General features: G+C 41.2%; 1 protein-coding gene across 3 annotated transcripts in view; it reads right to left on the bottom strand.

Annotated features, from left to right (window-relative positions):
- NIN (ninein) overlaps window positions 1-24,485 on the bottom strand; it is a 109,957-nt gene that overhangs the window by 79,288 nt on the left and 6,184 nt on the right. For all 3 annotated transcript variants that reach the window (XM_025391888.1, XM_025391890.1, XM_025391889.1), the window contains exons 3-4: window positions 21,505-21,708; window positions 6,862-6,943 (exon numbers count right to left, since the gene is read on the bottom strand). In XM_025391888.1, coding sequence (XP_025247673.1) covers window positions 6,862-6,943; window positions 21,505-21,687 — 265 coding nt within the window. In that variant the 5' untranslated portion in view covers window positions 21,688-21,708. The remainder of the gene's footprint in view (window positions 1-6,861; window positions 6,944-21,504; window positions 21,709-24,485) is intronic.

Raw genomic sequence — 24,485 nt, forward strand, 5'->3', positions numbered from 1 at the left:
CTTCCCAGTGCACTCCCTGCCTCTAGGGCCATCACCAGTTAGCAGCCTCACCACACTTCTGTGTACACTAAGCCCTTTCCAAGGTAGCTGCTTGGAAGGGCATTAGCACCTCCCTCCCCAACTACTCTCTCCTGGAAACTCCATACTATACACACACACACACACACACACACACACACACACACACACATATCTCAGACACAACTCCCAAGTAAACTGTTTCATTATCAAAATTCTCACCAGTCCTATTTAATTTTAAATGACATGAGCATTTCTTGCACATATACATATTTTTAAGTTGCCTTTTACCCTTAGTAAATTTACCACATAAATAAGTATTCTTTCATAGCACAGTTTAATAGCTACTTAGTCACTGATTACATAGATAGAGCATGATTTGCCTATGAATACACTGTCCAATTTCTTCACTTGCTTTATACAGGCTGAGTATCCACTATCTGAAAGGCTTGAGATCAGAAAGAAGTGTTTCAGATTTCAGACTTTTTCAGATTTTAGAAAATCTAAAGTGTATCAGTTGAATATCCCAAATCTCAAACTCTGAAATCCGAAATGCTCCAATGAGCATTTCTTTTGAGTATCACGTTGGTGCTTAAAAAGTTTTGGATTTTGGAGCATTTCATATTTTTGGATTAGGGATGCCCGACATATATATTTTTTCACTATTTTAAATGACTAACCTTATACACACATTTTTATGTACATCTATAACTATATACATAGCATAAAATCTGAGAGTAGCATGGATTAGCCAAAAGCATTATTATAGTTCTTGGTGCCTATTATCTTATGTAATCCTACAAAGGTTCTATCATTTTACAAAACATCAGTAGGCATAGGTGTTTCCAATTTCAGGATTATAAACACATCCTAATATCCTCTTTTGTTGTTGTTGTTGGCACTGGTGGTGGTAATGGTTTGTTTGTTTTTTTTGAAATGGAGTTTTGTTCTTGTTTCCTAAGCTGGAGTGCATTGGTGCAATCTCGGCTCACTGCAACCTCCGCCTCCTGGGTTCAAGCGATTCTCCTGCCTCAGCCTCCTGAGTAGCTCGGATTACAAGCGTGCACCACCACTCCCAGCTAATTTTTGTATTCTTTAGTAGAAATGGGGTTTCACCATGTTGGTCATGCTGGTCTTGAACTTCTGACCTCGTGATCCGCCCGCCTCGACCTCCCAAAGTGCTGGGATTACAGGTGTCAGCCACGGCACCTGGTCTTTTTTTTTTTTTTTTTTTTGAGACAGTCTCGCTCTGTCACCCAGGCTGGAGTGCAGTGGCGCCATCTCAGCTCACTGCAACCTCTGCCTTCCAGGTTCAAGCGATTCTCTTGCCTCAGCCTCCCGAGTAGCTGGGATTGTATACCCCTGCCACCATGTCCAGCTAATTTTTGTATTTTTAGTAGACACGGGGTTTCACCATGTTGGTCAGGCTGATTTCGAACTCCTGACCACAGGTGATCCACCTATCTCAGCCTCTCAAAGTGCTGGGATTATAGGTGTGAGCCAACGTGCCCAGCCTGTTTTGCTTTTAACTCTCGGAGAAAACTTCTGGTCCTCACTGTTAGCATTTCATTGACACCAACAGAACAGGGACTAAGTTCTTACTTATCTTACTTAACCAAGAGAGGACAACAGAACAAGCCTTTGGGCCATCTGTGTGTAATACCTCCTAAGATCAGGGACTTCAGCCTGACTTCAGAGCCTACCCCAAGGCCTCTGAACATAGTTATAAACACAACTCTTCAATCACCGAAATCAACAGCTAGCCCAGTGACAGGCCATAAGACCTGATTCAAGGCACAATTGCTGAGTAAGTGAAAAAATGTCTGTTAACTGTATGTATCACTTCTTCAAAATATAAAGAAAATAATTACAATTGTGGCAGTCCTTGAAATTAGGAAGGTGTTACAATAAAACAATCATATGCACCAAAACAATGCCTGGTCCTATTTTTTAATGAGTTGGCTTTTTCAAACCTGAGTTTTCCCCACAAATAAACAAAGAGACGTTTCCAATGAATCACATCAAGGAAGAAAGGGCTTCCTGCATTATGCTAACATCTACTAAAGAACAGAAATCTAATGCAAGATGCATCAAACGAGGACAAAATCTCTGGAGACAGGATCCAGCTGGCATGTTGATGCCATGTAGCTTGGAGCTTCTGCCAGCATTTCCATTACAAAAATCCTATAATCCAAAGCCACGGCAAATTGAATAAAAAGCTAATAATTAAGTTGTTGCCCCTCTCCTATTCCAGAAAAACAATTTAAAAATTAAATTGTACACATAGATATGAGAGAATTATGCCACTGGCAATGCTAATTAGTTTGGAATTTACAAAAGACTCCCTACATCCCAATCCATTTTTCTGCCTTTATTTGAATTTCAATATTTTTCACTGTGTTGTTGTTATTATAAAAATTGCTTTTTAGGGGAAAAACTCTAAGAGTCTTAGAATTATAAATATCTGAGTTAAAAAGACGCTGAAAATAATCTAGTCCATATCTCCTGATTCTAAAAATAAAGAAACTGTACCTCGGAGGAGTTACAAATGGCAGAGCCCAAGACTATGGAAATTATAACTTCATTTCATCTCCTCTCAAATCCCATGGAGCTTTGTTTCCATAGAATTTATATACAATTGCCTTTTATTAGGAGGCTATAAAAACATGAGATATACTATGCACTTGTCCTTAGGAAGAAGAACTTTATAGTTTCAATGAATGTTAAGTAAAATCTTACACAAACACAAGGCTAGCATTTTTCAGATATGGATAATGCCATTTAGATATTAGGAGGCGACACAATCAAATCTTGGAGCTGAAAGGGATTTTATGTATTTTTTCAGCACAACCACTTTCACATACGAGGTGACCAAAGACCACTAAGGTCATGATATATAAGATCATCTGATTAGAGGGACAGAACCAGCATTTCCTAACTCCTTACTCAAGGGTGGCTCTATTAAATCAAGCTGACTTTTCTATATTATAATCTGGTACAATATCTGATATTTATAAAAAGCTTTGGTGTTATAAAATATCAATTCATGACCCTCTTGGTTTCCAAGGCTGTGCACTATGGCCCCCCTATTATTTTCAGTCTCCTTCTATAGTGTAAAGGCAACCTTTTATCTCAAAGACTACCATCTCCATTGATTTCAAAAAGGCAAGACAAAAATAACACAGACCTGCTCGAGTGCAGTGACTCACACCTGTAATCCCAGCACTTTGGGAGCCCGAGGCGGGTGGATCACAAGGTCAGGAGTTCAAGACTAGCATGGCCAAAATGGTGAAACCCCATTTCTACTAAAAATACAAAAAAATTAGCCGGGCGTCGTGGTGGGTGCTTGTAATCCCAGCTACCCAGGAGGCTGAGGCACAGAATTGCTTGAACCCGGGAGGCGGAGGTTACAGTGAGCCAAGATCACACCACTGCACTCCAGCCTGGGCGATAGAAAAACAAAAACACAGACCTGGTTGCTTCTAAGATGAGCTAAGCATGACCAGCCAAACAATGCAGAGGACAAGGGCATCCCTGTCCCTAACGATCAGGTGAAACTTGCTTTTTGTGCATTCCTCCTTGCTGCCTCTGGCCACTTGTCAGACCCTTTTGGCCAGGCTGCACTGACTGAGGACTGGTTCACCCATCTGAAAGCTAAAATCCTCAACCTAAAGCCTCCTTGAATCACATCCCTTGGTGATACAGTGTAAGCGCCCTCCTCGCCACTAGCTGTAAGTCTTCAATTAAGCTACGTACCTCTTTGGGCCTCTATTTACTCATGGATGAAATGGCAGGGTTCTCTCCAGCCCTAAACATGGTATGATCTATGATTTAAGGGATAGTTACTTCCATAAAGGGAGAGGGAAAGGTAAATGAAGGTGGCCTCTTGATGTACTGCATTCGAATCCTGACCCTACTTCCTCTGTCTCTGCCCAGCCAAACCAGTCTGCCTGCAGCAGGGTAGAGTCACTGTTTTTTGTTGTTGTTGTTTTTTTGTTTTTTTTTGAGATCGATTCTAACTCTGTCACCCAGGATGAAGTGCAGAGGTGTGATTTTGGTTCACTGCAACCTCTGCCTCCTGGGTTCACGCAATTCTCCTGCATCAGCCTTCTGAGTAGCTGGTACTACAGGTGCCTGCCACCACACCTGGCTAATTTTTTGTATTTTCAGTAGAGATGGGGTTTCATCATGTTGGCCAGGCTGGTCTCGAACTTCTGACCTCAAGTGATCTGCCCGCCTCGGCTTCCTAAAGTGCTGGGATTAGAGGCGTGAGCCACCATGCCTGGCTAAGAGTCACATTTTAGAGTGGGTGGAAGAATGTCTGAGTGGAAAGAATTGCATGATCCCCACGAACAACTGGAGGGGCCAAGGAGAAATTGGCAAAAGACAGAAAAAGCAGAGATGCTCAGGAACAAAGCAGGGAATGTGGGAGGAAAAGCTGACTCATGTCTCAAAGCGCAGGCTCAATCCTAGATTTTATCCTGCCAGGACAAATGTTAGGGAAGTCATAAATGCTAGAAGAAATGCTATCAATAAGTACTTTTCCGCTGCATTACACTGACGTGGGGCGGTTTTGAGACGAAGACTTACTGCCTACTCAAAGGATGGAGCACACAGCAAAACTAGAAAAATCCCTTCCATGTGTCGTCCTGGAAGACTTGTCCAAATTATGATCTTTGCCTGCATAGCAGTGAGGCAGACACATAACTATGAAACCACCATCTGGAGCTAGATTTATCAATTTTACTTCCTGGCTGTGACCAAGCTCAACCAGCCATTGTCTAGCTCAAGGATGTCCAATCTTTTGGCTTCCCTGGGCCACACTGGAAGAATAATTGTCTTGGGCCACACATAAAATACACTAACACTAACGATAGCTGATGAGCTAGAAAAAAAAATAAAGGTCCATGCATAAATGTATAATGTTTTAAGAAAGTTTACGAATTTGTGTTGGGCTGCATTCAAAACTGTCCCGGGCCACGTGCAGCCTATGGGCCGTGGGTTGGACAAGCTTGGTCTAGCCTATCCTACTGCTTGGATCCCAGCAATGTACAACTCTGGGTGAGGACTCTTCACATCTGTAGTCACTATAAATCTGTATATTTATTATGATAAGTTTCTGGCAGGTGACAGTGACAGTATGGGTTTTGAAGAAATGGCAGCAGGAGGATCATGTGAATTAGCAGCAGGACGGTTGGTTCCAAATCCACATAAAAGCACATTATCAGCACACAGAATCCTGAATTTATGCTTATATGACCTATGCTCATGTTAGCTAATATCTACCCTGGTGGTGATATCACCATAGCTCTATTCAGGCCCCCCAGATGTCTCAGGCCCCCTAGATGTTGCACCATTGTTATGAACATGACAGACAACCTTAAAAAAGTGAAAACACTAATAAAATGAGACCACATGAAAAAACAAAAGTCCATGTTCTAGCAGTGGTCACCTGTGGAAACGCCAATGTTTGTCTGGAAAATTTCAAGAATGCAATAACCTCCCTCAGGCTCACTGGGGGCTTCTAAAGAGCTCTATCAAGGGTCAGAGTTAAGAATAACATTGCTAGGGGTGTCACCATTACCGAAAAAGGGGGAGACTCAATTCAGAATCTAAAACACTGCTAAAGGTAGGGTCCATCCACACAACACAAATCTAGAGCACTTCAGAGGGCAGGATGAAGAACTAGATCACCCAGCAAGGGTGAGAAATGAGTTTCCATCTGTGCCTCACCTAAATAGGTCACACTGAATGACTCCTTGTAGTGACAAAATGTTAATGATTTAGCCTCAGTTTCAAAACTGAACATATTTTTGATGTTCTCTTTTTTAAAGTAGGGTTTATTGAGGCATAATGTACACAGAGTAAATTTAATCCTTTTATTGCACAAGTCTCTGGGTTGGAAAAACTCACACAATCCTGTAACTACAAGATATAAAAGTTTCATTGTCCCCCAGATTCCTTCATGCCCCTTTGTAGTCAACTCCTATCCCAACCGCGGCAACCACTAATTTGATAAAACCAGACTGTACTGTAATACAAATTTCCACAGTGTTTAGACTCCCCTTTATACATCTATCATATTTCATTGATTTGAAGACACCCCCCGCCACACACACCAGAAACTCTGAAATGAAAATTTACAATTAATGTCATTTTACATTACAATTGGCTACAATTTTTGGTTTTAGAGATACAGGAAATAACAATGTGTCTTACAACCTATGGTGCTTAGAAGAAAATCAGTGAAATACAATACTAAGTCTTTTATTTTGAAACGTTCATTGAATACTTACTACATGATAAGCATTCTTCTAGGCACTGGAAATACAAAAATGAACAGCATGGTCCTCAAGGAATTATCACTTGAGAGGAGGAGACAGATAATTATAATGTAATATGATAATGTCTATAGCAGAGCATTATCCACTCACTACGACTAAGTAAAATTATCTCTACACTGGCCACTCTTCTACCTTCGGGAAAAAATTTCCCCAAATCATATCCTTCCACGTAAAAGGAAATAAGGATGAAAGCAGTTACCATTCAGCTTCACTCTACTCATTCCAAGAATGAGTTATTGCCACACCATCTGACATATTGCCTAGAAACAATCCAAGTATTTTCTCCATAATACTATGCTGCTGTAGTAGAGAAGTCTCATTTTAGTGTTCAACAGCTGCAAAGCTTTTGATAATATTGAAGAGAAGTCACCGAAAATAACTGCTCAATCTGTGAAAGGCAGATGTCCCCAATCCTTCATAGACATGCTTCAAGGTCCCCAGATTCTTCCCTGGATAACTTTTAAAGGGGAATGCAGAGAAGAAGAGTGAGTGCCCTTACCTGGTTCTTGAAAGTGTTCTTCATTTGATAGAGTTCTGGACAAGATGAGTATTAATGCTTCTTTAAATTGGTCAAAATGTACCTAAAAAAATAAAAATAGATTTAAAGTAATTTCCACAGCTCTAAGCATGCAAACCTATCTACAAGGTACCAGAACTGTTTTCTTCCCATCCTGACAGCCTTGAAATGAGTCAGAACCCAATTTGTTGCCTTTTTCATTTCTCTAAAGACAGAAGGGAAAATAGGCTGATCATTTTGACACCTGGTGCCATAAACACTCATATCAATATTTATTCACCCCCAAGGAAAAAAGCTATATAGCAAAATACTCTTTATAAACTCAGAAAAAATATATATTTTAAACTCTTAGTTCCTTTTATTTTTCTGAACAAGACCAGAAGAGAAAGATGTTAGGCTAGACATTAGAAAAGCCTTCCCAAGCAAACGATCCAATGTAATGGTGTCCCAAAGACGCTGCCATATCTTGAGATATTCTAGAAGGGAGTAAGCTGTCTTTTGAGGATGACTTGAATAGAGTCTTCCTTGGGGGAAGGTATATAATATTTATTTCCCAAGACCCCTATGACTCCATAAATAAGCAAAAATCAATAGCAGATGCACAAAGGATAACAGAATCTTAAGAAGTATTTCCCTGAATTCTTAAAAAATAGAGTTATCTTGATTGAAGTTGGAAAGAACCTGAGTTTTATTTAAGTAAATAGAACTAGGATATGACTTTGTTGAAAAGGTAAAAGCATTTTCTTTATGGCCAAGGATATTCTATAACTTAAATGTATGTAATCTCACCTTGGGTCTTCTCATCACAATTCTAGTTTGATAATGTGGCACCTATTGACACAGAACCCCCATGTAAATGCAAAATTGGTAAATTTGTAATTTGTTCTGTTACGGGATGGGTCTCTTTGGATGTCATGACAAAACACTGCCCAGAGGTTTAATATAGGTGACAGATAAACTTCCAAATCAAATTTACAAAAGCAGCAAATTTCATTAGTTATTGAAACAGTGGACAAAAAATCATATCATGTCTTATCTGTGCAAATCAAAACAAGAGAGGAATCCATTGAGATTTATATGTCATGAAATTGTATCTGCTTGCAATTTACCACATTCTCCCCAAAATATATGTGATTTCTCTACTATGTTAGTTTTGATTGATTGGAATTACTGAAATCATTAGATTATATTGCATATATTTAAGGTGTACAACTTGATGGCATGATATATGTATACAATGTGAAATAATTACCACATTCAAGCTAATTAAAATATACATCACCTCACATAGTTACCTTTATACAGACTTAAAAAATCTACATAACCTAAGGAGCCAGAGCAGAAGCCTGTCAAGGAAAACCAGGCACCTGCTAAAGATCCAGGGAGGTACAATCCTTGAAAGGGTAAAAGATTGCGGAAAGGCAGGCTACATTAATTAGGTTTCACATTCAAACAGCCTGGGGGATGGAGGGGAGGTCAGGTCCTGCTACTGTCCCAGAGTCAAAAATAGGCTCCAGTTAACATGGGCAAGGCCAGCTTCCCAATCAGCCAGTTCACAAACATCACGCACTCAAGAGCTCTGGCACTCAGGGCCACTTGACAGGCATCTATGAATTTCCACAGAATCATTCATTCTTCTCAGAGCAGCCAGAAGCAGGGTTAGGAGGACACACAAAGGCTCCACAGCCAGGTGGGTCCAGGCTCTAACCCTAGCTCTTCCTTCACTGCCTGATGTGAATTGGCGACGTTACAAAGCCTCTCCAAGCTCTAGTTTGTCTGTCTGGAAAACTGGGGACATCTAACAACTGATATTTATTATTCATTCAATAAATATTTATTGAGCAGCTGCTCTATGCCAGGCACTGTACTTGGCCCTGGTGACACCGTAGTGAATGAGAGCCACAAGTTCCTGTGCCACGATGCTCACAGTCTCAGGAAATGTCACAGAGAGTCCAGGCAGCTGCTAAGAGCACTGCACGCATTTTATGGTATTTATAATACTGCCTCCCTGTGTTAGGAAGATAAAATGAGAATTGGGTAAAGTATCAAGAATGTCCTGGGACTGTAAGATACCCAGCAAGTGGTAGTTAATAGTACCAATAGGTATAGTAATAAGGGTGACTGTCTCTTCCCATCACTTTTATAAAGAATCAGGGCCATGGCCAGGCACAGTGGCTCACGCCTGTAATCCCAGCATTTTGGGAGGCCAAGACAGGTGGATCACTTGAGGCCAGGAGTTTGAGACCCTCCTGGCCAACATGGTGAAACCCTGTCTCCACTAAAAATACAAAAATTAGCTGGGCATGGTGGCGCACACCTGTAATCTCAGCTACTTGTGAGGCTGAGGCAGGAGAATCGCTTGAACTCAGGAGGCGTAGGTTGCTGTGAGCCGAGGTCGAGCCACTGCACTCCAGTCTGGGTGACAAGAGCAAAACTCTATCTCAAAAGAAAAAAAAAAAAAAAAAAAAAGAATCAAGGTCATATTTTCAAGCAAAGCTAATGGCTATGAGAGAGACCGAGATAGCCAAGGGTGAGTTGTCGGGGCGGCAGCAGGGAGGTCCGAGGGCCTGCCTTCTCCTCCGGGATCTGTGGAGTTGCCCAGCATCAGAGAAACTGATCCAGTTTGCTATATTTAGGGACCTGTAACTCTAGGTTTCTTCTCTCTTTAAAGGATATTAATGGAGGGGACTGAATGAAATGTAAGTCTCTCCTTGCTAGAGTTACAAGTTGAACATAAAGAAGGTTCTCTTTCAGAAGGAAGGTGTTTGGAGGATTTCAGATCCTTTACACTTGACTCTGTGGGTCTCCCTGGGTCTTCTAAAGGTGTAAGTTTTGATGGAGGCCGTTGGAAATAACCTTCCTGAATTTGGTCCTGACATAGTTCAACTCATTGTTCGAAGGTCACTCAGTAGTCCATGTACCTCAATTTTACTTTCCCTGACAAATGACAAAGACATCTATAATCTGGAATTGATTCTAATACACTTCCAGCTTTACGTGAGGCCTAAGTACACCTTAAATATGGTATGACAAATACACAAGCTTTTGAGACAGTAAAAGCTTCATTTATGTGGAGTTTATTTCACAGCCTCACCTATCTAGAGTACAGCAGACAACCAGGAAAGAAACACAGGGGGTCAAAAGCTGAGGGAGGTGCCATAAAGCCCAGGCACTCTTCCCATAGAAAATGCCACAGGACCAGCTCAGTATTTCTACATTCCTACTCTACCTGATTATTATAAACTGCATAATCCTGCTTCCCAACTCACTAGATTGGAAGCAGCAAATAAAAGACAGGGTCACTCCAAGCTAAAAGTACAAGGAGTAATTATTAACATATTAGCCAGGTATTGTGGCATGCACCTGCCATCCCAGCTACTTGGGAGGCTGAAATCGGAGAACTGCTTGAGGCCAGGAGTTTGAGACCAGCCTGATAACATAGCAAGACTCCATCTCAAAACATAAAAAATAAAAAGAAGCAATTATTGACATATTGAGATTGAAGAAAGACATTAACTATCCTCCTTCAAACAAAAATAAAGTATAATACGTCTTATACTTTACAAACATATTTTTAAAACTCTATTAAAAACTACATAAACTATAAAAAAAGACAACATGTGCATTCAAAAACTTAATAGGCTGGGGTTGTTTGGTGTTGGGGCATGTATCCATGCTTAGTGTTGAGGCAAGGATTCATTAAGTGAATCCTGAAGCTATTACTTTTTTTTTTTTCAGATGGAGTCTGGCTCTGTCGCCCAGGCTAGAGTGCAGTGGCGCAATCTTGGCTCACTGCAACCTCCGCCTCCTGGGTTCAAGCAATTCTCCTGCCTCAGCCTCCGGAGTAGCTGGGATTACAGGTGCCCGCCACCACACCTGGCTAATTTTTTGTATTTTCACTAGAGACAGGGTTTCACCATGTTGTCCAGGCTGGTCTCGAACTCCTGACCTCAGATGACCCACCCGCCATGGCCTCCCACAGTGTTGGGATTACAGGCGTGAGCCAACGCGCCCAGCCTTGAGGGTATTACTCTTATAACACAGAAGAAAAACTCATGGGTCAGGAGATTTGAAATGATCATGAACAATCTAATTGTGTTTAATACACTCTTGTATATGATAAAACTAAAATTTTGAATCCCCAGTGGTCAACCTTTTTTGTTTTTGGTCTACCATTAAATGGGGTAAAAGATCCAGCTATTAAACAATTTTATGGGCTTTTGCGGTGATTCACACCTGTAATCCCAGCACTTTGGGAGGCTGAAGTGGGCAGGTTGCCTGAGCTCAGGAGTTTGAGACCAGCCTTAGCAACACGGTGAAATTCTATCTCTACTAAAAAAAATTAAAAAAAAAAAAATAGCTGGGCGTGGTGGCAGGTGCCTGTAGTCCCAGCTACTCGGGAGGCTGAGGCAGGAGAATCGCTTAAACCCAGGAGGTGGAGATTGCAGTGAGCTGAGACAGCACCACTGCACTCCAGCTTGGGTGAAAGAGCGAGACTCTGTCTCTGAAAAAAAAAAAAAGTTTTTTTTTTTATGAATGTGGGTCATGGATAATGCTAGATGAATGACAGTATTATCATAGGTTCAGTCTTTCCTAGACATTTTGTCATTTGAATCTCACCATATCCATGTGACACAGTCAAGGCAGAGACCCTACCTCAAAATTGAAAGGTGAGAGGTAGAGAAGGCATGCACCAGGCCTCTGACTGGACTCATCAGAGCCCAGCAAGCCTGCCTGGCTCAGGCCCACTTCCCTCTTGGTCTGACCCCTCAGGGAAATCCCTTGCTGCTGGAAGTCAAATCCTCAACTTCACACGAAGCCACCAGGTGTAAAGCACACACCAGGTATGAGGCAGGATCAGGAGATACATGATCAAGAAGACATATAACCTCTGCCCTCAAGGAGTTTATCAGTTACCCCATAGATTCCAGAAAGTGGAAGGGTAGAATGGGGAAAAAGAGAGGAAGGTTTATTAGTAACTACAAGATAGAAGCTGGTATATGCCTGAGAGAGACAAAAGCTGGTAGGGGCCTCTGATAAACAAGCATGTCCTACTTGGCCAATACGGAGGAAAAGAGGGACAGTTTTGCAACGCTTGAATTCTCTAAAATCTTCACAGACAGAGATTAAAGGTTTCCAAAAGTTACTTATGATGTAGTAAATCGGCCTCATTTTAGATGAAAAGGGGCTCTACAAAAGATTAAACAGGATTATTAACTCAGAGGCTCTTCATAGCCCAATAACATCTACTTGGTTGAATTCCTCTTTTCCCAACAAAAAGTCCGAAAATTCACACACCACACAGCAGCTGGTCCAAACCATTAGAGCAGCTTAAGTCTTGCATTGATCTTTATTTTCCTTCTTGCAAGTGTAGACACTGGGCCCTTGGATTTAAATAGCAGTAAATGCCTCATCTTTCAAAGAGATAGTTCTCTTGTGGAGGAGGCTACTGCTATTTTCCATCGATGCTCATGAACACTGATGTGGTGGAAAAGCCCCTTAGGGCACAACCCAGAACCGAAATGTTGATGAACACCCCCCACCGGTGGGCTAACTATGTTCAGTAACTGCAAAGTTTTAAGTACCATTTTTCTCCTCCAAGGCAGCTTTACTACTGTATTTTGTTAAAAATTAGAAATCTTCACACATATACAATACAATTAAGTCTCACAAGGTAACAAGTTTCCGAGTTGTGTATACACTGGTTGGTACCTCTTCATTTGAATAATAATTGCTGCCATTCATTTTGCAAGCATTCCTCTACCTTGTATGCCTCAAAGGGCAGTTTGCAGCAATGGGGAAACTACACGACTGATGAAAACCACACATGACATTTAAACTAAATTAAGAGGAAGACCGGTCAAGTCTGATATTTTCTGTCATGTGTCACCACCTCTTGGGAGAAATTTACCTCATCACTTTTCCTCTCCACATTTCACAGGAATGCTTTTTTTAGAAATGCAGTTTGCTTTTTTTTAAAAAAAGAACTTAAGCATCACACAAGAAACAACTTCAAACCATACACACACACAAACCCTGTAACAGGAAGTGGAACAAGGAAACTAATGTTGCATAAACCCATCTCGTGCAATCGTGGAGATCAAATGCAGTTTCCTCATGTGTGCAGGCACTACTGGAAATAGACCCCAGGTGGGAGAACTCAAGCTAGCTCTAAACCAGGTGAGTTTATGAAACGAGACAAAGGTCTATGTAACTAATACAAACTTAGTAGGTTTGTCTTTACTAATATAAAGAGAAATTAATGAAAGAAGATTCAAAACATTGTGTTAATTGAAATGGCTACAGAAATATGGACTTATCAGAAGTCAATGCACAGGAAAGTGCTTACAGTATTATGCAAAGAGAAATGACATAGACTAAAAAAGACGCAGTTTCGTAATGAAAGATACACTTCTATTTTATTCTAAATCAAGTATTCAGGTTATTGTAACTTGAATTGTTAACTTAATATTACTGTATTTAATATTCATTTATTAAATTGTAATATTATAACTTAATATTCATTTACTGCAGATAATGTAGAGAGAGGCAAAAGCTATTTTAAAAGGTAGGTTTATAAAACCTAAAGCAACTATATGAAGCTGTACTCCAAGACTGATCCAAGGAATCCTATTTACAGATGGCAATGAATTCAAACCACCACCATGCAAGAGGAACTTCTAGCAAATCTACTTTTCACTCTAACCATGTTTCCCGGTAAATCATTACTAGGGAGTCACTATTTATCAAAGAGTCATTCTAGGTGTGTAGAGGGTAGGAGAAAGGAGCACACAGCCAGATACAGCAAGTTAACTGTGTCCTTGGCTCTATGATAAGCCTTTGATACACACAAATCTCAGTCCACCTTCATCACATTCTTGTAAGGGAAATAGTCTTCCCATTATACTGATGAAAAAACTGAGGCTCAGAGTATTTAAGATAACATGTTTATATGGTTAAAAAGTGGCAAGAGCCAAATAGCCAAGACAATCCTAAGCAAAAAGAACAAACCTGGAGGCATCATGCTACCCACTTCAAACTGTACTACGAAGTTTCAGTAACCAAAACAGCATGGTTCTGATAGAAAAACAGACACATAGACCAATGGAACAGAATAGAAAACTCAGAAATAAGACTGCACACCTACAACCATCTGATTTTTGACAAACCTGACAAAAAAAGCAGTGGGGAAATGATTCCCTATTTAACAAATGGTGCTAGGAGAACTGGCTAGCTATATGCAAAAAATTGAAACTGGACCCCTTCCTTACATGTTATACAAAAATTAACTCAAGGTAGATTAAAGATTTAAATGTAAAACCCAAAACTATAAAAACCCTAGAAGAAAATCTAGGCAACACCATTCAGGACATAGGCATGGGCAAAGATTTCATGACAAAAACGCCAAAAGCAATTGCAACTAAGCAAAAATTGACAAATGAGATCTAATTAAACTAAAGAGCTTCTGCATAGCGAAATAATCTATCATCAGAGTGAACAGACAACCTACAGAATGGGAGAAAATTTTTGTAATCTATCCATCTGACAAAAGTCTAATATCCAGAGTTTACAAAGAACTTAAACACATTTACAAGAAAAAAACAAACAACCCCATTAAAAAGTGGGCAAAGGACATGAACAGGCACTTCTCAAATGTAGACATTCACACAGCCAACAAACATGAAAAAAAACTCAACATCACTATCATTAGAGAAATGCAATGAGATGCCATCTTACACCAGTCAGAATGGCAATCAATAAATAGTCCAGAAACAATAGATGCTGGTGAGGTTGTGGAGAAAAAGGAACACTTTTATGTTGCTGGTGGGAGCGTAAATTAGTTCAACCATTATGGAAGATAGTGTGGTGATTCCTCAAAGATCTAGAGGCAGGAATACCATTAGACCCAGGAATCCCATTACTAAGTATATATCCAAAGGAATATAAGTCATTATATTATAAAGATATATGCATGCATATGTTCATTGCAGCACTATTCACAGCAGTAAAGACATTGAATCAGCCCAAATGCCCATCAGTGATAGACTGGATAAAGAAAATATGGTACATATATACCATGGAATACTATGCAGCCACAAAAAGGGACAAAATCGGCCTGGCATAGTGGCTGAGGCCTGTAATCCCAGCACTTTGGGAGGCCAAGGTGGGCGGATCACGAGGAGTTCGAGACCAGCCTGGCCAACATGGAGAAAGCCCATCTCTACTAAAGACACAAAAAATTAGCTGGGCGTGGTGGCACGCACCTGTAATCCCAGCTACTCAGGAAGATGAAGCAGAATCGCTTGAACCCAGGAGGTAGAGGCTGCAGTGAGCTGAGATCGCACTATTGCACTACAGTCTGGGGCGACAGGGCAAGACTCCATGTCAAAAAAACAAAACAAAACAAAAACGCACAAAATCATGTCCTTTGCAAGACATGGATGGAGCTGGGAGCCGTTATCCTCAGCAAACTAAAGCAGGAACAGAAAACCAAACACCGCATATTCTCACTAATAAGTGGGAGGTGAACAATGAAAACACAGGGACTAATTGGTAGGGGTCGGGGGGCAGGCGGGGAACAGCACACACTGGACCTGTGAGGTGTGGGGGAGGGAGAGCATCAGGAAAAACTGCTAATGGATGCCAGGCTTAATACGTGGGCGATGGGTTGATCTGTGCAGCAAACCACCATGGCACACATTTACCTATGTAACAAATCTGCACATCCTGCACATGTACCCCAGAGCTTAAAAGTTAAAGGGAAAGAAAATGTGACAAGAAGGGGAACCTGAATCCAGGGCTGACTTCAAAGCCTGTGCTCTAACTGTATACTATCTGCATGTGGTGTTGGTAGTGTTTGGGGAGCAGGGTGAAGGAATGGAGATTCACTTTTGCAAATTTGGAGTTTGAGGAAATTGTGGAGATACATATTCAAATGCAGGGGCTGGGAAATCTAGGATCCTATCCTGGTACTGACTCAAATGAGTCATCTGACCTTGGAAAAGCCAAGGTTTCTCTGTCAGACAGATGAACTCTGAGGTCTAAAATCTGAGGCAGACACTGAAGAACTTTAAGTCCCCTCTGTCCAGACAGGAAGCTACTCATAAAAGTATCCATGAAATAATGATGAAATCTAATGAGCATCCCTAATCGTAGAAATAAGACATTCTGAAACCAGGTCGGTAGAAGAGAATGGTCATTTAGCACTTGTTCCTGCCGTTCTGAGTCCAGGCCTTCCCAACAGTTCTCCCTTTTGATCTCTGTCACACTAAACATCTCTGACAGACACAGCGACATACTGTAACCAAACACACACTTAATGCTGCAATGAGTTTGATGAGAAAGCATTAATACAGAGTCAAAGCAAGTTGAGCAGTCTCCTAATCAGGTCTTCTTGTCTATAAATGGGAAACCACAGACCCTTAGGAGTTCAAAGTTAGAGATTAGATCCAAGTCTACATATGCAAAAAACCTCCTCCTAGCTATCTTTTCTCTCCCACAGCATAGGCCATTTCCCTCCACGGGTTTAAGTCTCCCTAGCCTCCCTTCCACAAGTCAGAGACAACCAGTCTGACTTTTGTTTGAGTTATATAATGACAACCCCATCAGCAGGACCACTATTACAAACTAATGGCAGTTAATATTGAATGTAATTTTGCATACAGAGAACAAGTCCAAATAAGCACTACAAGAAAGTTCTTCTCCATTTTCGATTTACACTTCAAATGATTAAAATGTATATAAGAAAAAGAAATCTTTTTTTTTTTTTTTTTTTTTTGAGACGGAGTCTCGCTCTGTCGCCCGGGCTGGAGTGCAGTGGCCAGATCTCAGCTCACTGCAAGCTCCGCCTCCCGGGTTCACGCCATTCTCCGGCCTCAGCCTCCCAAGTAGCTCGGACTACAGACGCCCGCCACCTCGCCCGGCTAGTTTTTTGTATTTCTTAATAGAGACGGGGTTTCACCATGTTAGCCAGGATGGTCTCGATCTCCTGACCTCGTGATCCGCCCGTCTCGGCCTCCCAAAGTGCTGGGATTACAGGCTTGAGCCACCGCGCCCGGCCCAGAAAAAGAAATCTTAAAAAGCTTTCGAGTTGGAAACAAATCCACCACCTGAAATTAATCAAGAAATTTATCAAAGAACTTCAAACCCTTTCAGAAATGTAAGAGAATTGAGTTATATATATTTGTACAGCTATTAAATTTTAATACTAAAAATTTCAACACGTCTTTGATTACCAAAGTCGATATATCTATGGTACTCTAGAAACCAATGGTGATTTCTGCTGCCTGGAGGCTTATTCTCACTTTCAAGTGTGCCAGGGACATAGCGTATTTCAGCATCCAAATTCATTTTAAGAATATAGCAATGAAACTCTTCAGAACTTCAGGGGGCTGTTTTGTCTCAAAGTTGGTATATTGTGTAAGGAAAGAATGTTTTTTTTGAAACGGAGTCTCGCTCTGTCGCCAGGCTGGAGAATAATGGCGCCATCTCGGCTCACTGCAACCTTCGCCTCCCAAGCAAGCGATTCTCCTGTCTCAGCCTCCCAAGTAGCTGGGATTACCGGCGCCCACTGCCACGCCGGCTAATTTTTTGTATTTTTAGTAGAGACGGGGCTTCACTGTGTTGCCCAGGCTGCTCTCGAACTCCCGAGCTCAGGCAATCCACCCGCCTCAGCCTTCCAAAGTGCTAGGATTACAGGCATGAGTCACCGTGCCTGGCCAAGAATGCATTTTTAAAACTGGATATGGCCAGGCGCGGTGGCTCATGCCTGTAATCCCAGCACTTTGGGAGGCCGAGACGGGCGGATCACGAGGTCAGGAGATCGAGACCATCCTGGCTAACACGGTGAAACCCCGTCTCTACTAAAAATATTAGCCGGGTGTGGTGGCAGGTGCCTGTAGTCCCAGCTATTCGGGAGGCTGAGGCAGGAGAATGACATGAACCCGGGAGGCGGAGCTGGCAGTGAGCCAAGATTGCGCCACTGCACGGTGGCCTGGGTGGCCTGGGTGACAGCGAGACTGTCTATAAAAAAAAACAAAAAACAAACAAACAAACAAAAAAAAAAAAACAAAGAAAAACACTGGATATAACTAAATATTTCAACAAAACCAAGGCAAATTAGCTTCATGTCCTGATTTCTAATAAAGGAGATAGAGAGGTATGCAGAAACACTTCATTTAAGCATCTACAACTAATATGATTGCTTGGATAAAACTTGGTTCATGGTTCCCTTAGATTTTCATAGTATTTGCTCCCCATGCTACTCATTTGTCATATATATTACCCGACTAGATTGTAAGTTTTTCAGTGTCTTGAGGAGCCCCTTGGGATGAGGCCTCACCTAGCTGACAGGTGCTTAACTGATGACAGAGATATGATGGAACTCTTTTCATAATCTAGTGGTAAACACATATTGGCAATATCCCTTTTCCTTCAAATCAGGAATCCACAAGCTTTAAGCATTTTAAACACCTGTACAGTAACCACCTTGCTCAGGTGAATATGGTTTCAAGCTATAAAGCAAGACAAATGAATTGAAACATAATTTGGAGGGAAATGACCTATCAGTAAAAAACATAGAAATGGCAAGTTGATTTAAGAGTGAGACTTTCATTAACAACTGTTAAACATTAGGCCTTAAAAAAAACCAAGTTCTTGAAGATGGGTTGTAAAATGTAAAAATAAATACACAATGTTTGTATTCCTGGTTGAGCGAGACAATGCTTTTCATCGTACTTCTTTTTCAAGAAAAAAAGGAGTAATTTAGCCCAAGTCCAATAGAGGTAAGGTGGATTTGTATTTGATTTAAAAATTATATTCATTAAGATAATTCAGCCTAAGTCCCATAGAGGAAACTTGGAAGTTGTATTTGATTTAAAAATTATATTCATTAAGATTTAAAAGACAAAATGAAAGCCAGAAGCATCCAGGAAGTTGATGGATACTAATGCAGCCAAAAGCCAACTTAATGGAAAACTGTAGTTTACGGTAAATGTAAATATAAATAACTTAGACCCTGATATCGTTTGGCTGTGTCCCCACCCAAAGGTCATCTTGAATTATAGCTCCCGTAATTCCCATGTGTTGTGGGAGGGAGATGGGGGGAGATCATTGAACCGTGGGGGTGGTCTCCCCCATACTGTTCTTGGGGTAGTGAGTAAGTCTTACGAGAGCTGATGGTTTTATAAGGGGTTTTCTCTTTTGCTCGGCTCTCATTCTCTCCTGCCTGCCACATTAGGTGTTTCTCTCCTCCTCTCATTCTCTCTCACCTTCCCCCATGATTGTGAGTCCTCCCCAGCCACATGGAACTGGAAATCCCTTAAACCTCTTTTTCTTTATAAATTACCCAGTCTCGGGTATGTCTTTATCAGCAGTGTGAAAATGGGCTAATACAGACCCCATGCCATAAGACTACAGGAATGTCTCACAGGCAGGACATACACAATACATATTTGTTGAATTAATGAATAGATTAATATATACAGATTTGTTATGCTACCATTTCTTTCTTTCTTTTTTAATTAAACCAAGCTGCTAACCCTTATAAATTTTTCTAAAGAAATATCTTCTAAAGAGAAGAAAGATGACTGGAAGTAAAAAACACATAATTTTACAACTATAATCCCTACTGTATGCATCATGAAAATGATAATACTTGGATGACTCCAGTGAATCCTATGGTATTTTATCTTATAATTTAAAATTATAGACCATATAGAGTATCTTAATAGCATATGGCCAAGTTTGTGTGATCATCTGAGGAGAATAATTTGGTTTCATTAAAAAATGCAAATTTAACAGTAGTGCATTAACTCATGCCAACCCCCGACTCTCAAGACCATCACCAGGGACCTCCCGCATGAAATCAATATGCATCCATCTATTTAACTTTTATCACTGGCTCACTAAGTAAATATCACACTATAGACCACTTAAGTTTTCATTATTCAGGCAAATAGCAAGCGTCAAAAGCAGGCTGGTAGTGTCAAGTTGTTAACAAATTAATCGATAACTATTCCCTGTTTGAGTCTACCAAATGAAGGTAAAGATGTGCAACATCTGGAGAGCAAACTGTTGACCTGCCGCCAAGGTGCAGTCTGTTTACGGCGTGGCATTCCATATTTATGCAGACTCTAAGAACACCACTCAAGGAAACCTTAGTTGTATCATGCCTTTTCAGGCTTTAATGAGCATTAAAACAGATCAGCCCATTGATACTATCCTTTAGACACCAAAAGTACTGAGATCCCCAAGGACCATACCGGGAGATGCCAGTTTTTTTGCTCCCCACAGGGTCTAAGACTGAGGCAGAACTGGAAACTATGTGACTGCATGACATGCAGAGGAGCAAATGGTTCAATCTTCAAAGCTTCATTTTAAGATTATTAAAGGAAGATTTTTAGCTTTTTATGGGGACCACATGTATTTATAGACAGCTAACCCTCCCTCCCCCACGAGAGGCCAAGAATGGCTCCAGTTTTTGCAAAGAATTCACATTTTTTTCCAAGTGTGAGTCCCATTTAACATCACATTCATGTGCCAAGTGCCTGAGAATATCATCTTTTGCACATTAATTTCAGGATGATGGCTACTCCTGTCTGTCTTAGGTTACAGAAAGCCAATATATGGTACTATATCTGAAGTCACTTACCTCCCTTGTCAGCTAAAAGACAGCAAAAATGAAATGAAGAAAAGGAAGTTCAGTCATTAGAATAAAGTTAAGCCTCACGACTGCTTCCTCAATTTATACGTGATAAAAACCAGAATGAAGCAACAGAGTGTAAAAAGTGTTGTCCATCTTTCTCTCTAATCATTCTAAAATCCAACAGCAAGAGATCTGACTCAAAGCCATATAAACAAAGCTACTGATAATAAATAGCTATTAATTATAAACAAGGCAAAAAATAAAAGCTATTAGTTATAATTATGAGAATGGAAGGCAATCTCAGGTCATGGCAGATCAAATATCCACCATTGGCAAGAGGAAAAAAAAGACCCTCTCTCGCTCCTTACTCATATCTGTGACTTGATCTATGATAATAACATGACTATTTGTCATCAAACACAGAGGCTAACACTGGCATGCACACACACATCCCTGCTGGAAGCAAGTCATGCTGGGTTTTAAATGAACCTGCACTGCATTTATTTACCCTGCTGTCTTATTTCCTGAGTAGAAGGTTTAATTAATGCTTCACCCAGAAATAATCCACAGAAGAAATAGCTTCATTGGGAGTAAAAGTCATAACAATAGCTTTCTTACTGCATTTTCTTTCTCTTCAATGGAAATCTCACCCTCCTCCTTTCTGTCCCAGTGATGAATGTGGAGTCAATAAAATAAACTACAAAGAACAAGACAAAAGTTGGAAAACATCCTTTCATTATCTCTTTTTCTTTATCTAAGATGCTCACTGTACACCATAACTCCAGAGCACAAATTAAAGCAGGCCCTTGTCACCCTAGCAAACTGGGCTGTGATGCCACATCCATTACATTCTTCTTTTTATCATGTAACAGCCAGGATGCTAGAAACAAGTTGCAACATGTGTGGTCTGCCCCACCCCCAGCACCCTGGCAGAAACCGCACCCCACTTCCCACAGCCCATGTTCTTCCCCAGACCTTACCCTGCCCAAGAGGTTGTCCTGAAGTAACGTCTGCTGCAGCACTGGGGCCACCTCCTCCAAGCTCAACATGTGGCAAAGGTCGGTGAGTTCTTCCTGCCCCAGGGACCCTGTGCCCGTTGTGTCAAAACTGTCAAACAGCTCCTTGAGTCGGGCCTCATGCTGGTCCTGCTCCACCTCATCCATCCCATAGCCCACAGCGCTCACCTGTGCAGGACAGAGACAAGGACAGGTTGTGGCAGCCTCTCCAGTCCTACTGTGGTCACCCCCTGGCACATTCCCCTTCTCTGTACCCCACCAGTCCCCAGGGAATGCTCAGGAAAACCCAGTTTCTGATGCACCCCACAGCAAGACCTCTGGTCTCTGCAGGACCAGCCCTAGCCAGTGACACTCCCACATGCACTCACACCAGGGCCACATACACAGGGTTAGATCGCACTGGGAGCAACATTACCAGAATGATGGGGTCATGTACGGTAGGAGACACCCTCCTCTCTTGCCTGGTTCTCAGGCGGACAGCCAGACTGCCAAACTCAAGGCTGAAGGTAGTTCTCTCCCAGCTCTTCTAGCCCAGGATTTTAAGAAGGTGAAAAGCCACTTAGACCACAAGACTATTCAAGTGAACTAACTGTTAGCAACAGCAGACTGTATGGTCAGAACTTCCATGCTAGCTGGCAAGCTTTAGATAACCTGCCCCAATGTTGCAACTGATCAGCGTGGCCAAGCTGATTTGTTCTACTTCATTCAGCGTAGATGGCCCCCATCATAGCTAGACTGGAGGGCTGCAGCAAGAGGCTATGCTACAAAACCACCTCCCTGTTTACATGAAACCAAATGCCTTTTACACGAGTTCCTCAAAAAGCAACTCAATTAACTTCACTGGTGCAATTACATGAGGTGTGACAGGAAGAATATTCCCTGAAGATTGCTTTAGTCCCAGCGAGTTTTAGGTAATGCTTAGTTGCCTAGAAAAAAGGGAAGACACTATTTCAACCGTTCAGACAGTGAGGTTTAAAGGAGCCACAGACTGGGTTATATGAATCATACAGCATCTCAGGGAACCTCCACTCACTAGAGCATCTTACCTCTTTATGCCTGGTTAACCTGTCTTCCGTCTCTCTCACCTACCCATACTCCAGGCTTTCCACTTTGCCACCTTCCTTAGGATCAGTAAAAAATTGGAGACATCAAAAACTGAGTCATTTTTGTTAAAAATATACATCATAAAATTCCAAGGAGCTCGTATTTTACAAATGAAATCTTTTTTTATTTTTCTTTGCATGACAATTCATTTTTAATGTGCTGGATTTTCCGATGAAAGCCTGAAACCTGCACATCTGAAGGTGCCTTCACCATGACGCAATGGATGCCAAACACAACACACACCCTTGGGACGGTGACCTCAGCCATCTGCAACAAGGCTCTCCGAACCAGTCCCTTGACTATAAAAAAGCAGCAGCTTTCACTAACCAAGCGTCTTTAATCCAAGTCAACTTAGAGAAAACTAACTTAGAGGTGATCATCCGTACAGCAGATCATTACAACACGAAAAACGTAAGCTAAGATGTTGAACACAGCCAGAACTGAAAATAAAAGAGCTTTCTAAAACAAATCAGCGTTGCTCTAGGTTGTATTTGCTTTCTTTCCATAGACAGCTGTTCAAAACTTGACAAGCTAGAACAGAGCCATGATCTTGCCAGGGGTTTCAGCAGAACTGGGTGGACACAGAAGATAAATGTGAACAGCTCTGCCACACAGCTCAGTTTTTACTGGGGCCACTCATTAAAGTAAAGCAACATGGCACAATTTTGGTCCAGGTTCCTAGTCTTGGACAGGTCTCTTCTAATTATCAGTTTTTCTGTTACTAAGGTGCTGCAAGCTCTGGCTGTCTTCCCAGGATTGGTCTGCTGGGTTAACTAATCACTATGTAAATGTTTTCAAAATAAGTTGAGAGTGTTATATAAACATCAAAGCCTCAGAAAAGAAATACCAAGTTGTTATGCAAAGCCACAGGAGTTAAGAATTTAGACAAGGCCAACACTTGGCTAACGAGATTCACTTAGAGTTCACCAGTTAATTGTCAACTAAAATCTGCTGAGAATCCCCAAGGTGCTCCGGGATTTTCAGTGTTGGTAGCTCTCAGTCTCACTCTGAGTTTTACAGTCCCCTGGGCTGTTATCTGACCGATTTCATAAAAGCAAGACTCTTCTTTTGCTTGATTTTGCATATATGTTTAAAAACTCAAAAGTGAAAGAATTCTAACACTTCCCTTTTTAAAAATTACTTTTAAGGGGCGGGGATTTGTCCAATGAAAGAGAGGAATAAAACACTTATGTACTGAGAAGTCCTGATCTTATCCACGGTGTCGAATTTGATATACTATCATGACCGACTCTTTGGGAGGTCATTGGATTTTCACTAAATCAAACCTCTTTCATTTTATGGCAGCTTTCTTTTCTTTATCTCTTCATTTCATCTCCTTCCTTCTCAAAACACTGTGCTTGACTGAAGGGGAGAAAAGCACCACTCCTGTGGAACAAATGCTCACGCTGAAACATCCAGGAGATGTTACTCATGGTGAAAAGTTGTCAGTGGTACAGAAGGCATTTTTACTGGTTGATATTATTTCCCAAATGTTCATCAGTAATTTCATGTGCAAGAATTTTTTTTTCTCCCCACTTGGCAGAAAGTTCTTTAATGATAAGCTCCACGTTCCTATTTCTTTTACATCTTCCCCCAAATGCATAGTAAAGTCAGTCTGTTCTTCACGCCAGGGATTCAGCAAATATCATGGATTGACTTCCTGTATGGATCACTCCTTGAGAGGAAACATACCCTTAATAAGGTCTACAGAAGTGGGCATATGAAAACTTTGGAATGTCTATTTCTTCCACCAACACACCTCCACTTCCTCCACCCTATCCTTTCTCAAAGGCATTTTCAGCCTTAGACATAAGCAAGAAGTAGAAAGCCAACACCAACTG

Source organism: Theropithecus gelada, chromosome 7b (assembly GCF_003255815.1).
Source record: "Theropithecus gelada isolate Dixy chromosome 7b, Tgel_1.0, whole genome shotgun sequence".
Lineage (NCBI taxonomy): Eukaryota > Metazoa > Chordata > Mammalia > Primates > Cercopithecidae > Theropithecus > Theropithecus gelada.